Here is a 17,649-nt window from a genome sequence, read left to right on the forward strand (position 1 = left end):
CTCATCTTGCCTTGATTAGACTATTACAGTGGCCTCCTAGTTGACTTTTCTGCTTCATGTCTTTCTCTATTCTAATCAATCCTCTATGCAGCTGCCAGAATAGTTTTCCTAAAGTGTTTCTGACTGTACTACCTCACTCAATAAACTCCAGTAGCCAAGTTTTTTTAGCTCCCGGACCAAATGTTAAGCTCTTCACAATCTGGCATCTTCCCTCCTTTCCAGTCTTCTAACATTTGTCTCTTCTCCCTACAAATTCTATGATCTAGTTAGACAGGACTACTTTTTTAACCCCACACATGTCACTTGATCTCTCAACTCCCTACCTATCACCCTTTGTCTAGAATGCTCTCCTTTACCTCTGTCTCCTAGAAATTCTCTCTTCCCTCAGTCCTAGTCTCTAAATCTTACCTTCTGTCAGACACCTTTCCCAGTACTTCCAACTCCTAGAGCCTTTCCCTCTGAACTTTCCTTTTGCTTCCATCTCCTCATTATGTATTTGTGTGTAAATCATTATTTGCATGTCATCTACTTCATTAGAATGTAAGCTTCATAAGAGGAGAGATTATTCTTTGCCTTTTTTTCTATCCCCCAGTGCTTGGCACAGTGCCTGGCATAGAATAAAAATTTGATTAAAAAAAAATACTGAGGGGGTAGCTAGGAGGCTCAGTGGATTGAGAGTCAAGCCCAGAGATGGGAGGTCCCGGATTCAAATCTGATCTCAGACACTTCCTAGCTGTGTGACCCTGGGCAAGTTACTTAACACTGATTGCCTAACTCTTACCCAGCCTCTTCTGCCTTGGAACCAATACTCAGTATTGATTCCAAGACAGAAGGTAAGGGTTTAAGAAAAAAAAATTCTATTGATAATTATTGATTGACTAAAAAAATTCACCTGCTTGGCTAGCTATATCAGGGAAGTTAACTGAATAATTAATTGCTAACAATTATTACTTACAAGGCTACCCTTTACCCTAGGACATGGCATAGGTATTTAAAAAAATAATAAAATGGATTTATTCACATTGCTCTCAAAAGCAAAACATTTAAAAATTATTAGTAAGTAAAATTACAAATTTATAAAAATTTTTGTTTTTTAGCTTTATCTCATTCCTTTTTATATCTACTTTGCATATATTTAAGTAATAGAACATATATCATTTACAAATATACATACATTGAGTACATGCTCAACAATTTTATCATTTATGGAGCATGTTATCTCCATTAATGGAGATAAAAAAGTTTGGAGATATGGACTTGATGACAATTGAGATACTTCCCAACTCTCCTATTCAGTGATTCTGTGACAAACAACTTCAAAAGACTTTGATCAACAAAATGATCAATCCCAATTCTAGACAACACATGATAAGGTATGCAACCTACCAACTGACTACAGTAATTAGTTGCCAAGTCTTGTTGATTATGGCTCCTCAGTATATGTCTCCTTTGTCCTTTTCTCTTCACTGACTCAGACACCACCCTAGTAGGCCACCAGCCCTTATCATCATATCCCTTACCTTCAATCAATACTGTGTATCAGTTCCAAGATAGAAGAGTAGGCAATGAGGCTTAAATGATTTTCCCAGGGTTCCACAGCCTTAGAAATTTCTGAGGCCAGATTTGACCCCTGGTCCTCCTGACTCCAAGCCTGACACCCTATCCACTGAGCCACCTAGTTGTCTCCCTTATTACCTCTTAAATGGATTACTTCAGTAGCCTAGTTAGTGTCCCTGAGTCTAATCTATCCATTCTATAGTCCATGTTCAATACAACTGCCAAATGGATATTCCTAATATTCAGGGTTTAATGCCATTCCTCCACTCAGGAAAGTAAGTGGCAAACTACCTATGCTCTTTGTTGATAACATTATGAGGCAAAGACCCCAAAGAGGATAAAGGTAGAGGGAAAGATCCTATATATATGAAAATATTCATTGTCATCCTTTTTGTGATAGCAAGGTCCTGAGAGTAAAATATGTGCCCATCAATTTGGGAAAGGCTGAATAAATTATGGCATATGAATATGTTATTGTACCTTAAGAAATTATGAATATAAAAAAATTAGAGAAACTTGGAAAGACTTGTAAGAACTAATATAGAGCACAATAAACCGAATTAACATTTGAAACTGGATATTCAAAAAAGACATTCTGGAGACATCTGAAACTGAGGATGTCTGAAACCAGAACACATTACCTTTGCCACCAAACCTATCATTTTTCCAATCTTTACTATTTCTGTCCAGGGCACAGGCTTCATAACTTTGATATTATCCTGGATTTCACACTCCCTCATCCCACCTATCCAATCAGTTTCCAGCTTTCTACCTTTATAATATCTCTCACATCCAAACGCTAAGCTTCACTTATGGAGCCACCAGCTCAATTCAGGCCTTCACCATCTCTTACTTAGATTACTGGACCAGCTTCCTAATGGTTCTCCCTACCTGTCTCTCCCTGCTGCTTTCCATCCTATACTCTTTGGCCAAAGTATTTTCCTTAAGTGCAAATGTGACCCCATGATCTCACTACTCAGTCAGCTCCACCGTATTTTTGTTGTTTCTAAGATCAAACACAAACTTTCGTTTGACTTCACAACTCAGCCCCAACTTCTCTTGTTATCACTCTACTCCTCCCCTACTCGGCAATCCAGCTAGATTGACTGCCTTGGTTTCTTTATACAAACACACCCCACAAATAGGTGCCTTTGTGTTGGCTGGTTCCATGCCTGGAACTCCCTCCCTCCTTATCTCAGCCTCATAGAATCACTTTTTTTTTTCACTTTTCTAGTATTTTTTGTTACAAATATTTAATAAATTATAATAAATATGCTTATCCAAAAGAAACAGATTTTCACATCTGCTATGTCCAAAAATTTGTCTCATTCTTCCCCCATATCCCCAAAAGGCAAGTAAGATGATACAGGCTGTACATATATTATCATATAATACATATTTCCCCATTCTTCATGTGAAACAAGACACATATTGCTTACACTTGTTAATATGAAAAATGATAAAGGCTGGTATAATAATATATATTAGTATTTTAATTAAAGCCATGTTGATAGATAAAATCATTAGACCACGCGCTTGTAAGCATTCAAAACTGCCGCCTCCATACTGCCTCCTAGCCAAGCGCCTACTCGCCAAAGAAGAGACCACTCCCTCCTAACCCACGAGATTTAAGCGCTCCCCTGCGTCAAGACGTCGGAAACGGAAACCAGTTGGACCATGTTGGATCAAGGGAAATGTAGTTTTGATACATTTCCCTTGTCCATAGAAATATATACATTTTTAGATGGTTTTTTCCAATTTCCTTTTTACACACTAGAAAAAATTAATAGAGGAAACAAAATGAAGAGTGGTATGTTTCAGTCTGCATTTGGACTTCATCTTTTCCTCCTATGGCACTTTAATGATATTTTTCCTGTTCCCTCTAAGTGATTAGTGTTCTTGCTCCCAAACTACCTCGTATTTAAATACTATTGCAAGTATGCTCCAGCCTTCGCAGAGCCAAGATGGCCACATCTGTACCCTTCAAGGGTCCCTGAGGGCTTTGGAGTATTTTCTTACTTTCTGTCTTGGGATCAATACTAAGTATTGGTTCTAAGGCCCAAGCAATAGTGCTAGGCAATTGTGGTTAAGTGACTTGTGCAGGGGCACACAGTTAGGAAGTGTCTGAGACCAAATTTGAACTCAGGACTTCCCATCTCCAGGCCTGGCACTCTATCTACTGTGCCACCTAACTGCTCCTCTTCACTTCTTTAAGGTCATTAGCTTAAGCTCCCACTGGCTGGGTAGCTCCCATGTGAGGGGTCAGTGACTAGTTCTCCTGTTCTATTTAACCACTTAACATAAATTATGTTTTACAAAGATATATTTATTTATCATTTATTTATTATTATTATAAAGTAAACAAAATAATAATAAATATTGTTTTTAATCATAATTAAAGCATGGACAAAACTGCAAAACTTTTCCCTAGCACTCTGCGTTAGATAAGTATACACTTTCTCCTGTACCACCTGGTCTTGGGGGAAGAATAGGCTCATAATTGAGTTCAGATCCTCCATGCATTAGTCCCACCGAGTTCATGTCCAGATGAGTTGTGACTGCCAAACAAGTCCTCATCTCAGCTTCCAGTGGCCTGGATCCAGAAGGTCACTCCCTGCTCCTTGAGGCATTAATGCCAAGTTGACCAAAAACTCCAGGCTGGATTCTGTGACTCACTCCTCTGACCTTTCAAAACTCTCAAGGCCAGGAACTCCACTCCCTTCCCCTAGAATGGAAAAGAACACACACAGAGTCCAGGGACCAAGGCAGATTCCGAGGATCACATGACCTCAGTGGGGAGAAGGCCCCCAGACCTCTTCCCTTCGTCATGGTATCATAGTCTCAGGAGTCAGAGAGGTAGCTGATGCTGCTGGGTCTTTCTTTAGATGCCCCTAATTGCAGCTGCACAGCTCATCTGAAAAAACTTCTCCCCATCACATACTTCACAGAAAAGAGCCAGGAACTGAACACTAGGTAGGCTTCCCAGTTCCCCCTAGTTCCTTCTGTGTATGTCATCCTAATTCTTCTGGAAGCAGGCCTCCCAGATGTTTCCACATGGGGAATTTACATCAGTTGAGCAACTTAATGGGGTCTGTAATGGATCCAAACCCTAGTTACACTAGGTTGTATTTGTTTCTATTTATTTACTTGATATTTCAATGTGTAGTGTGTCTTTTTATAGGTATTTATATCTCTACTATTAGAACGTGATTTCTTAGCAAGGACAGATTTTCATTCTTTATCCTTGTGTCCCAAACACTTAACAGAGTGCCGTGCACACAACATGCAATAGATAGATAAGAGAACAAGTAACTAAAGGAAAGCAATACTGATAGACTTTAGAACTCTGATCAATGGAGTTACCAATCGTAATTTCAGAAGAATGAAAATGAAGCATTCTTCTTTTGCCTCTCAGAAGAGAGGTCATCGAGTCAACAAGGTTTTATGTGCTTACTTACTCGTGCACTGTGTCAATCTCTGGGGACACAGAGAAAAGCAAAAACGGGGAACTCTGCCCTCAATGAGCTCACGTTTTAATCCAGGGAGACAACACTCATACTATGTTCAGACAAGACAGAGACAGTGTAAATGGAAGGCAATCTCAGAGGGAAGGGACTGGAGGGAGGAGGAAAAGCATGAGGAAAGGCTTCCTATAGAAGGCTGGATTAGAACTGGTCTTGAAGGAAGTCAGAGAAGCCAGGAAGCAGAGATGAAGAGGACAAATTGTCCAGGCCAGGGTGATGGTTGGCTGGCTAGGGCAAAGACACTGAGTGGGGAGGAGAGGATCCCATGTGAAACAGCAAGTGGGCCAGTGTGGTTGGAGATGGCAAAGTGTGTGGAGAAGAGTCCAGTGTGAGAAGATGAGGGAGATAGGGAGGATCCAGCCTATGGAGAATAAGCCTTCCATGTCAGATAGGAAAGAGATGGTATTTGAAGAAAAGAATGAGACCTACATCAGGAAAGGTCAATGGGTTGATTTATTTAATGATATTTACTGTAGGACTTCATTTTACTCAAACTCAACACATGAATTAAGGGATACAAGATTGGCTATTGAAAAAAAGGCTGAAAGCTATATAAAATTTAAAATTTAATTGTTAAATCTGAGCCATTTTCCCCAAGCAGAATAAAGTCTCTCAGCAGTTCACCTCAAATCACTCATTCTCAATCTGAGAAGCATCACTGTGAGTCATTACATTGTTTGGTGCCAAACATGAGCTCTCTTATCAGTCTTTGTCCCGAGTTCTCACTTGTAACAAGTCTGTCCCAGGCTTCTCTTTCTTTCATTAATGCTACTTAGTTATGTTATAGCCCCAAAGTACAAGAAGAGTGATGCTGGCATCTCTGCTAAGCCCGAGAAAAATTATGAAGTGCCTAGATATAGTCATATAAGAAATACTTATTAAATAATGGAGTTGGCTATTCTGAATGCATTTTAACTTGCCCAAAGGATCTTGGAACCTATTGGTTGCAGAAAATGAGGTCCTACTATACTTGCTAGAAGGGAGGGCTTGTGTGTAGAGTGAGTTTTGTGTAGAGTGAGTTGAGGTGAGGTAACAGAGTTGTAAAATAAAAGGAATATCAATAAAATTTTAAATAGCAAAGAATTAGAAACTAAAGGAATGTTCCTCAATTGGGGAATGGCTGAACAAATTGTAGTATGTGATGATGATGGAATACTATTGTGCCATAAGGAATGTAAGCAGAACCAGGAAAATAGTGTACACAGTAACAGCAATATTGTGGAATGATTGAATGTGATAGACTTTGCTACTAACAACAACATAATGATCCAGGACAAGTCTGAGGGACTTATGAAAAAGAATGTTATCCACTTCCAGAGAAAGAACTGTTGGAGTAAGGATGCAGATGGAAGCATGTGATTTATCTCTTGTTTATTTGGGAATATGTTTTAGGGTTTTGGTTTTATTTTAAAATATTCCAGAAAAAAATACAGCTCTGTGTAGTTGTGGGAAACTTTCCTTGTGCTTTTGGGTGAAAGGGATCTTTAACTTCATATATAATAAACCTGTGACTCCATTGTACTTCAGAGAACTTTGAGCTAATAAGCTGGGCTTCCAATCTGTTTCGCTCTTTACATCTGAAGACCACCCTAGGCCACTCAGAAAATCTCTGGTTATAGAGCAGGATCTCTATAACATATAGTATAGATAAATGGTTATTTGGTGTGGGTAGGACTAACAAATGGGGGAATCATGAAAGGGCTTACAAAAATGAATAACAGGGAAACATGTTTTGCATGATAAAACATGTATAACCCGATTGAATTGCTTTACCTCTGAAGGGGTTGAGGAAAAAATAGGAGGGAGATAATTTGGATTATATAACTTTTGAAAACTCATATGGAAATTTGTTATTAAAATAATAAATAATAAAAATGTAAATATACAGAGGAAAGAAAAAAGTCAGACAGAGTCTGAGGAACAGGACAATTTTATTACTACCTTGTTAACATTACTATAAATTATTTATATAATATTCATATAAATATATACTATTCATATAAATTAATATGAATTAATATAGATATATAATGTTAATATAAATAAAATTTTAAAGCTATGCAAAAGGGGACTCAGTGAATAGAAAGCCTGGTCTGAAAGTCAGGAGGACCTAGGTTCAAATCTGATATCTGATACTTCCTAGCTGTGTGACCCTGGGCAAGACACTTAAGCCCCACTGCCTAGCCCTTAGCTCTCTTCTGACTTGGAATTGATATTTAGCATCAAATCTAAAGCAAAAGGTAAGGTTTGTTTGTTTTTTAAAGCTTTTGCAAAAGAAATTTACTATCTCCGGTACAATCTTTGATTGTTTGTTTTTGGGTATTTGAATGAGTTTGCTGCTGGTTTAAGATTAAAATAATAAAAAATAAAATATTCCAGAAAAAAACAACCAAATAACCCACCTCAAGCCAAATAAGAAATTGTGCTGGATCCCCATATCTTTACAATAAAATACAAACTCCTCTTCATGCCATTCAAAGCCCTTTACACTCTGGTTCCAGACTATCTTTCTAAGCTGATGACCTATTTGTTCATCCACTCTGCACTCCAAACCAAACTGGGCTCCTTGCTGCTCAACATTTTCCATACAATCTCCCACCTTTGTGCCTTTACCCAATCTTTCCCAATGCCTTCTCTACCCCTTTACCTCCTGAGACTTTAAGCTCCCTTCAAAGTTCAGCTCAAGTGCCACTTCCTTCAAATGCCCTTTCATGATTCCCCCATTTGTTAGTCCTACCCACACCAAATAACCATTTATCTATACTATATGTTATAGAGATCCTGCTCTATAACCAGAGATTTTCTGAGTGGCCTAGGGTGGTCTTCGGATGTAAAGAGCGAAACAGATTGGAAGCCCAGCTTATTAGCTCAAAGTTCTCTGAAGTACAATGGAGTCACAGGTTTATTATATATGAAGTTAAAGATCCCTTTCACCCAAAAGCACAAGGAAAGTTTCCCACAACTACACAGAGCTGTATTTTTACCATAGACAAAACAAAAGCCTTAGAAGCTTCAAGGTGTAGATAAGAACCTATGCTAAACTTTCAGCTATATTGTTATCTCCAAGCCAAGTCTGGGAATATTTTGGTAGGACGGGAAGCCCCTGAATTTTTCAGCCTTGACTACTTTTGAGACCAAGCAGTTTATTCTAAATCTGGGCAAAATGCCCCTGCTAAGGTTTCAGCCTTAGCTTACCAAGCAGCTGCATTCCTGACCAAAGGGGAAGAATGTTAACCTCTTGACTGCTGATTTGCTGAGAGCTCAAAGCTTTTTAGTAAGGCTATATTGCTTTTTAAGAAAAAGTGTGAATCATGACAAGGATTCACAAGAGGAATCTCAGATTTTTATTTTAGATAACCCAATCCAGACTTACTCTGATAAGAGCAGAGGGGTCAACACGTGGCTCTACTGGGCTGGGTTGACCTTTTGATGGGGTCCAGATAAAAATATCTATTCAAGATTCTAATTTCTCTTAATGACTTCCCATAATATATGCCCTCCATTTACTTTTCTCTAAATAGATTATTGTACTAAGCCTGGAGTCAGGAAGACCTGAGTTTAAATCTGACCAGAAACACTAACTAGCTGTGTTACCCTGGTCAAATCACTTAACTTCTGTCTGCCTTAATCCACTGGAGCAGGAAATGGCAAACCATTCCAGTATCTTTGCCAAGAAAACCCCATGAACCGTATGGTCCATGGAATCACAAGAGTCAGATTTGACTGAACAACAAAAATGTGTTGTAGCTCCCTAAAAATGTAATCTTCTTGAGGGCAGGGACTGTTTCATTTCTGTCTTTAGCATATAGTACAATGCCTAGACCATAGTGGGTGTTTTGAATGTTAATTTGATTATATAAATTCATAGAAACAGAGCTGGAAAAGATCTCACAGTCCTTGTGGTCCAAACCATTCCTGAAACAAGAATCCTTTTTCTAACAGTATCCCAAATGATCAGTCATCTGGAGTTGAGGGATGGGATGCAGTGCCCAATACTTCTTGAAACAATGACTTCCCTAATCCATTTTGGGTTAACTATTATTGTTAAAATATTTTTCCTTTCATTGTCCCTAAATCTGCCTTTCTGTGACCTTCACATATTATCACTATTTCTGACCTCTGAGATTAAGCAAAACAAATCTAATTTACCCTCCTGTACGTGATAGCTCTTCAAATACTTGAATACAGTTATCCTGTCCCCTGCTAAGTCTTCTCTGCTCCAAGCTAAATGTCCCCGCTTTCTTCATATGATCTCCAGGAATATCTGACCCCCTCTTTCCCCATTATACTATCCTGCCTTTTTAATGCATTTGTGCTTTCATATTGCCAGTTTTTTTTAATGTTGGTTTGGACCATTTACTTCTCTGTAAACTACTTGAGGACACAGACTTTTAATCTCTAGCATTCAGCATAGTGCCTTGAACATAGTGCTTAATAAAGGCTTTAAAAATATTTTTAATAACACTCATTCCATCTTAGAATCAATACTGTGTATTGGTTCCAAGGCAGGAGAGCAATAAGGACCAGACAGTAAGGGTTAAGTGACTTGCCCAGGGTCAGCTAGTTAGGAAATGTCTGAGGTCAGATTTGAATGACCTCCCATTTCTAGGTGTTGCTTTCAATCCACTGAGCCACCTACCTGCCCCCAATGCTTTTAAAATTAAATTGATTTTATGTTTTCCCCTCAGGGTTCTGTGGAATATAAGACTACTTTAATTTTCTCAGAAGACATAAGTTTTTATTAAAAAAGCATTAATTTTCAAAATCCTTTGGGGGTAGGAAGGAGGGAAAGGGCCAATTCCTTCATAAGAATGCCTAGTACTGGCTGAAAATTCCACATGCCTCTTTATCAGGGTTGAGGGAGTTCTACATCACACCCCTGCTCCTATCCCTAACTGCTCTAGATCCAGGGAAGGAGGAAAAGAGGCACAAAAGGATAAGGACCCATTCCTTTCTCACAAATCTCAATCTTCATTTCTGTCTAAATTGCTTCTCTGGTAATGGAAGCTTCACAGACCTCTTCAGCCTACACCTACACCATTCCTCAGCTTGATCATAAAACCCAGAGGCAGTATGGCATCAACCAAAATCGCAAAATGTCAGAAAATGATTATTGCAAATTGTACCAACATGTAATCTTGGGGGGAGGGGCGGAGGAGGAATGGAAGGAAGGGAGAAAGGAGGGAAGGGAGGAAGGGAGGGAAAGAGGGAAGGAGGGAAGGGAGGAAGGAAGGGAGGAAGGAAAGGAGGAAGGAAGGGAGGAAGGAAGGGACGGAGGGAGGGATGAAGGAAGGGAGGGAGGGAGGGAGGAAGGAAGGAAGAAGAAGCGCCAAATCTGAGTTAGAATCCTGGATCTGGAGCTGAATATCTGTGTGACTTCAGAAGAGTTACTTAATTTCAGTTGCTTCATCTATTGAATAAGGAGGTTAGTTTAGATAACTTCAAAGGCTTCTTCCAATTCTATATTCTACAGCTTAGAAGTGGAAGGAAACTGAGGCCCTGAGACTAAGTGACCTGCCTTTAAAGTCATATTGTCATTATTTAGCAAAGCTAAATTTGAACCTAGTATCACTGGCCCTCTTTTCCCCATTATACCATGCTCTGCCTTTTTATTGAATTAATTATATCATATTGTCATTTTTTATGTTCCTTTGAACGAAGAGACATTTACTTCCCTGAATAAAGTTGTTTGGGTATTTTCTCTTAGCCAGAGAAATTAAATGCAAATGAACAATCCAAAGCTCCAAGAAGACCTACCTACCTTCTGGACAACCCTGAAACGTAAGAGCAGGAGATCCCCTGGACATCACCAGGTCTGACTCCTAGTCTGCCACCAAGAAAAAAAACTTCCCTCCATAGAATACCTGATTTCCCACCTCCCTCCATGGACCCAGTGTTTCCAGGGTACAAGCAGACATACAAGTCCTTAGCTCCAAGATCAGATGGCTTGTTTTCCCTAGAAATCAGTGAGTTAGTGTTAGAGATCTCAACCTAAACCTTCTTGAGATTTGATCAAATGGGCAACAAAGAAAGGAATACGATCAATTCAGTCTCCATGACCCAAGCCTCTACTCTCCTGGTCTTTGTGTGGCTAGCAGCTCTGAGTGATAGGGCCCTGCAGTTTAGAGCCTCACAGAACAGGTTCCTATAAAACCATATTGAAATTGGGATGGGTGTGTATATGATTCAAGTGGGAGCCAACATACCAAGATAAGGGCCCTTTACAGGAGTTCTGTGTTAGGGTCAGGGAGCTCTTAGGCTGTTGCAGTCCAGGGTGATGGATTTCAAGGTAGAGGACCTGATTGTGAATCCTAACTCTACTACTTACTACCAGTGACACCTTGGATAAGTCATTTATTGTTTCTAGGGCTCAATTTCCTCATCTTTAAAAATGAAGATGTAGGACTAAATAATAATAGCTAGTATTTATTGAGTACTTTAAGATTTGCAAGGCACTTTACATATATTATTTTATTTGATTTTTTTTTTTAGATAAACAAGGCTAAGTGACTTGCCCAGGGACAAACAGCCAACTTTTGAATTCAGATCTTCCTGACTCCAAACCTAGCACTTCATCTGTTGTGCCTTTTAGCTGTCCTCTCATTCAGTTCTTACAACAATCTTGGGAAGTAGGGGAAAAAAAAATTTTACAGATGAGGAAACTGAGGCTGAGAAAGATCAAGTGACTTACTCAGGGTCTCACAACTAGTAAGTGTCTACATCAGGATCTGAATTCAGGTCTTCCTGACTCAATTTTAGGCACACTATCCACTATGCCACTTAGCTTAGATCATCTCTAAAGTCTATTCCATATCTGGTTTCTGCCAGCATTCTTGTCTCCAGTATTGTTTATGAGGTTTGTAGGCTAGGAGGACCCCGTAGAAGTTGTAACCACAATTAGAACATTTAATGGGGAGACAGCCTTCACTTCACCAGCTTCTTGGACCTCAGAATTATAGTAGAAGCAAGGAGGTCCATAGGAACGTTAGCTCCAGCCTTCAGGGATGCTCAGCAGATAGCAGGAGCAAGGATGCTGCAGTACTGAGGCCAAAGGAACCCCAGATCATAGCAGAGTTGTGTGTATGTGTGTGTTTCCCCAGTATAGAGGCTCCAGAGAGTGCCCACTCCTTTCTCCAGCACAGAAAGCCAGTTCTTTAAAAACCATCTCAGCTAATGGACTATTGATAAATAATTAGCTTTTGTTCATTGCATTGATCTAGGTGGGCCCATCCTCATTAGCATTTTCCCTTAGCCTAAGCTGTTATTCCTGCCCTCTTTCTCCCATGCTTTCCCCAAACAGCAAAGGGAAGCAATTTAGAGAGGGGAATCTAATGTCAGAAGACAGCCAGCCCCCCTTTTCCACCTTGGCTCTGGAGAGAAATAAAGAGCACACACATGAGGCGGCTGCCTCCAGGACAGCCCTTGCCTTCCTTAGCAACCCTGGACCACTCCACATGGGGGGATGAGGAGCACAGCCTCCCCCATCCTGCTCAGCCAAGCCTTTGTACATCCTAGCTAGGTCTAAGGAAGGAAGGATTCACGAAATGAGCCAGGGAGGTTCCCAGGGGTACTCCTGTTTGTCAGTGGAAAATGCTGAGTTCACAGTCCCAGCCCTGGGGAGCTAGCTGCAGGCCCCAGACACACCCCTATCTATCCCTAACAGGGAATTTGTCTTCAGTTTTTCTTGTCTTTTCCCACTCAGGATAGGGCTGAATTCAGAACTGGCCATAACTGGCACCCTCCTTGCTCTTCCTTGCCCCACTCTAGCCAGATCTCTCAATGGTAGGGTCATGTCTTCTGCTTCTCTTTACCACAGTACCTGGCACAAAGACGGGTGATCAAGGCAGAAGGGACCTCATTTTATAGATAGGAAAATGGGGCACAGAGCAGGTCAGTGTTTCGATCGGGCTCTCACAGGGAGTAAGTAATAGATCTGGCATTAGAAGTCAAGGTCTTTCTCTTTTTCCCCTTAAACTCTGGACTTTAATCTCCTTGGAGTCCTGCCCATAGGCACCCTGAGCAGCTAAGTGCCCTCAGCAGGTGGTCAAAGCTGCACACCTCAGGCATCCTTAGCTAGACTTATCTTTGAGCCAGGCAGCCCCAGGTATGGGTCAGACAGATGCCCCAGACAGGTCATAGACCAGATGCTCCAGATCAGGGGCCAGTTTCTAAGGCTAGGACTGGAAGGAAACAACCTTTAGTACAAATATAGATCTTTTTTTAATGAAACCAGAACAGACAGAGACTGAACAGAGGGAGGGAAGCATGGGACAGCATCCGGTGCCCATACAAGGGTCCTGAGGTCTTGTGAAACTCAGGGATCTCTAAATAGATGCAGGAATTATGGGAGAACAGGGCCTGGGGATAGAAAGGCAAGCCCGCGATTTGGAGAGGTCTCTGCAGCTCCCTAACCTGCTGCTGGAGTCCCAGTCAGAGCTGCCCTTGGTAAGTGCCTCCCTCCAACATAGCTGAGGGGTTATGGAACCCCACAGAACATGGGGAATCCTGTTCTCCCCTCTAAGTGGACACCGAGAAAAGGGATATGGGACCCCAGGATTTTCTTTCCCTTGAGAGTGCCAAGAGCCCTGGGAGTTATTCTTTTATACCTTTTCCTTGGATTTGGGAAGGCAAGGAGAAGATGGGAATCTCCTCTAGACCAGGAGAACCCAGAACCAAGTGGAGAAAAGGAAGGGCTGGACTCAAGAAAGGGAATTTGGTCTTTTTAGCCCCAGTGCTTTGCACATGATAGATGTTTAATCCAGTCTTTGGATTCAATTGGAGTAAGTCTCCAGCTTCTCCTTAGGGATGGGCTGTGAGGGTCAGGCTCTCTCTTTGGTTGGCTAAGCCAAGGGCCCCAGGATGCAGGCGAGGGCCAGTGCTGCAGCCAACAATGCTGGGGCTGGGGCTGGAGCAGGGGAGGCAGGAGCAGAAGGCCCTTGCAAGGTCTCCTGATTGGTCTCCTCACTGGCTGCACCCCTAACATTGCTTGGGGGAAAGGGCCGAGAGCTGCACAGGTCATGTAGGTTGCCCTGGTATTGGACCTTGCGGAATTCCTGCTGCAGTGACTCCCAGATGGCAGTTGCCTCTTGTGGGCAGTTGGCCAGGACCCCACTGGCACAGGTCTGAAAGTTTTCCCATGACCTAGAAGGAGATAAGGAGAGTCAGGAGTGAGCCTTGCCAGAAGGGCTGGAGCAGGGGACAGTTACTATACTCTATACAAGGAGGAGTGACAAACAGAAGCTGAGAATCACAGACAGGGAAGGAGTTAGCTCACCTGGGAACAGTTGAGGCTTGGGAATGGGGGAAGCACTGAGAATGAAATGACATAGGATAGAGGTAGAAATGGAGTCAGCTGTGTGAAGCTGATTTTTGTGACCCCAATATTACTGCCCTTTCAAGGCCTCAGAGTTTTAGTCCATTCAGAATTTGCTGGTGGATTAGATTCTTAATCCCCACTCCCACCCCCAATCTTTTTTGCTTTGCCTACTGGTGCCCTGTTTCCAAGAAAACATGATGCTACTCTACCCTTTGTATTCTCCCCCAAGTCTGTGCTATCTGCAACCAAAAGATTTTCATCATTCTGCATTCCTTACCCAAAGCTTCGTGGTTTTCCCCTTTATAAACCCTGTATTAACTCAAGCAAAATGGGTTTCTCTCCTTGTATCCAAAACATGAGGGATCCCACTCCAGAGTCCTCTGATCTATCCAAATAAAATGTTTATTGCATTTTTCATGACTCAGTTTCTTTAATTTGATAGTAGTGAAAGACTTGACCAAGACCTTGGCTCTCACCTGCAGATAGATTCGAGTTCCGGGGGTGTGAGGCCAGCCCCCTTGTCAGGCTGCGACTGCCCACTCTGGGCCATACTGTTCCCAAGGCTCATTAGACAGTCAGCAAAGCCCTTGTACATAGTATCACATCTGTTATAGGTGGCAGCAGTCCCAGGACCAGGGGCCAGGACTGCACAGAACGAGAAAGAAAAAAAGCATTAATCTGGGCGCACACCCTTCACTCCCCAGGGAGCCCTGTTTACCAGTGCAACAGAACCCAAGGGAAGCAGCTCAGCTAGTCTGTGGCAGTGCCACTGGTGACCTGCTTAGGGAAGTAGTTTCACAAACCCCTGAGTCCCCCTTTCAATTCAACCAACATTTATTAATCATTTGCTATGTGCATGCACTGTGCTAGGAGTGCTGGGATTGGTATGAAGATAAAACTGAGCAGACTCTTCTTTTAAGGGGCTGACAAAGAAATGGAAGAACCCCTGTGCAGCAGCACATACACCCCTCAAAATAAGCAGAGTTTAGTGGAGGCAAGGAAGAAATCCAACAAGCTTTAAGAAAAATTTAGGTGCAAATCACTTTTAGTTGGGGAGAATGGTTCTTAGAAATGTCAGAGAGGCATCAAATCTGAGATCTGAAGGAAAAGAATGTCAGAAGAATAGATTCTAGGGAACTGGGGCAGCCTTCCAGGAGAGGCCCCTAAAACCTACATGGAAGGCCATGGGACTGAGAATTGCCTGGAACAGTGAGGGGGAAGGCCATTTCTTTGAGTCTCCCCACCTGTATGGGGAGAGAAGGGTGGCAAAAAAACAGGACCAAATCATCCTCCTTTCATCTTCTTACATCTGTTCCTGCTCCTTGTACTAAGTCTGAGTTCTTTCCCCAAGTAACTAAGAGGAACATGGTCTATGAGGCCCAGAGGGAGCCTTGGGATAGCTTCTGCCTAAAGAGGCAATCAAAATCTCCATATCACAATCCTCCCACCCTCAGGTCCTCATGCAATGGGTTGAAGCAGGCCAGGAGTGGGTCTAGTACCTCCAAGCAGGTGACCAATCCCCCTTCTAGTTTGAGTGTGCAAAAGATACCACCAAGTCCAGGAGTAGAGAGAAGACAGCATTTTCGACAAAGGACCACAGACCTTAATTTTGAGCCCTAGTCCAGGTTCGGCCAGGCCTCCTTCTTCCTCCAATGTCCTCCTCCTCTAGGGCTAGCTTTATCAACTCCTCACTCCTTTTCTGCCCTCTTCCTCCAGAGGGGCTAGGGTGGGGAAAGGACTGAGTGCATTTCTTAAAAGGGGTCATCCAGTTCCACCCCAAGCAACCACTGAGGTTCTGTGGAGCACAGGCTGCCTATATACTTTTTTCTAAGACTCCTACTCTAGAATATATTCCTGACCCTGCTCAGGAATACCATTACTCAACTCTTTGAGGCCACTGAGGGGGCTGAGCTGGGGAAGGTCATCAATCCATCTGTTGTCAGCAATGGATAGAAGCCTGGGAGTGCAGTTCCCCACAAAACTGTATTCCCTCCCAAGCTTGGTTCCAGAGGAGAGATGAGAAAATCCCTCCCTACTTTGCAGTAGTGGCAGACTAGAGGTCCAAAACATTGCATATACTGTGGAGCCCTTTAATGCGTTGTTGATTAGTTTTGCAGAATCCTCTCCTTACAAAGGATGGCTAGCTGGGGTCGGGGAGGAGAGGGATATTTGGTGATGTTAAAACAAAAAGGTAGGAATTTTAAAAAAACTATTTAACCCGCCCCCTCCACACCCATAACCCCTGAGCACCAACTCCTCCATCTCTATTTCAACGCCAGCATCCAGTCCCCAAAGCTTCGATGCTCCCCCCCAACCCTCCTCTCTCCAGATTGCCAGTCAAAGTTGGGGGAGGAGGTGTGCGTTTGGGTCTGCGTAATGATCTTGGGGGCCAGTAGAGGTTCCTCTCCTGAAAGAGAAGAGCGGCACCTTCCTCCATTCTTAGGGATCAATTCAGGTTTTAGTCTGGGGAACAGAGGAAGAGTGGTCATGCGAGTGATGGGAGTTGTTGAAAACTGGATGAGGTCAGGACAAAAGGGAGATCCAGGAGCTTAGATCCTCTTCCCTTCCACACCTTTTAAAGCCGTCGTCTGAGTGAGAGCCCTGAACTTTGGCGGGGAGGGGGTGGAGCAGGGACCGAGGACCTTTAAAGGCAAAGTCTGCGGGATGCAAGATGATAGGACCATAAATTTGGATATTAAAGAGACCTAGTCTGATCCCCCATTTTACAGATGAGGAAACTGAGACCCAAAGAGGTTGTGACTCGCCCGACATCACACAGTAGCACGTTTGGGGTTTGAATTCCAGTTCAGCACTCCTTTCCAAGACGGGATCAGATTTTCTGGGCAGGGAAGCGATTGGGGAGTGGCGAGTGCCCCGACCTCTCATATCTCCCAGTCCCTCCTACACCCCCCAGAGTCCCCCTCCTCCCTAAGAACAAGTCTGGCACCGGAGGACAAGGAAAGGGGGACCCCTTTCCCAGTGCTCGGGCTCATGGTTCCCCAGGACTTACAAAGCTGCAGGAGCAGAAATCCGGGGAAAGGGAGTGGTCTCCAGCAGCAGCGGCGGCGGCGGCAGCAGGAGCGCATTGTCCCGGGCCACGGCGGTGCCGGGAGCCCGCTCCCACCTCAGTCCCAAAGGCTCCGGAGCGCGAGTGCCAGCCGGTGAGCTGGGGCTAGGGAAGCACCACGGCCCCGCCCCTGCCTGCCTCGAGCCCCGCCTCTCCCCGCCTCCTCCTGCTCCTCCCCGAATCTC

At 42.9% G+C, this 17,649-nt stretch overlaps 1 protein-coding gene across 1 annotated transcript; it reads right to left on the bottom strand.

Annotated features, from left to right (window-relative positions):
* Nucleotides 1-13,337: 13,337 nt before the first annotated feature.
* NRN1L (neuritin 1 like) lies at nt 13,338-17,483 on the bottom strand. Its single transcript, XM_044660573.1, has 3 exons — nt 17,408-17,483; nt 14,874-15,042; nt 13,338-14,222 (listed from the first exon to the last, which is right to left on the bottom strand). The coding sequence occupies exons 1-3, from the start codon at nt 17,481-17,483 to the stop codon at nt 13,922-13,924; spliced, it is 546 nt and encodes a 181-aa protein (XP_044516508.1). The 3' UTR covers nt 13,338-13,921.
* Nucleotides 17,484-17,649: the final 166 nt, after the last annotated feature.

The sequence above is a fragment of the Gracilinanus agilis genome, chromosome 2 (assembly GCF_016433145.1).
Source record: "Gracilinanus agilis isolate LMUSP501 chromosome 2, AgileGrace, whole genome shotgun sequence".
NCBI classification, from domain to species: Eukaryota; Metazoa; Chordata; class Mammalia; order Didelphimorphia; family Didelphidae; genus Gracilinanus; species Gracilinanus agilis.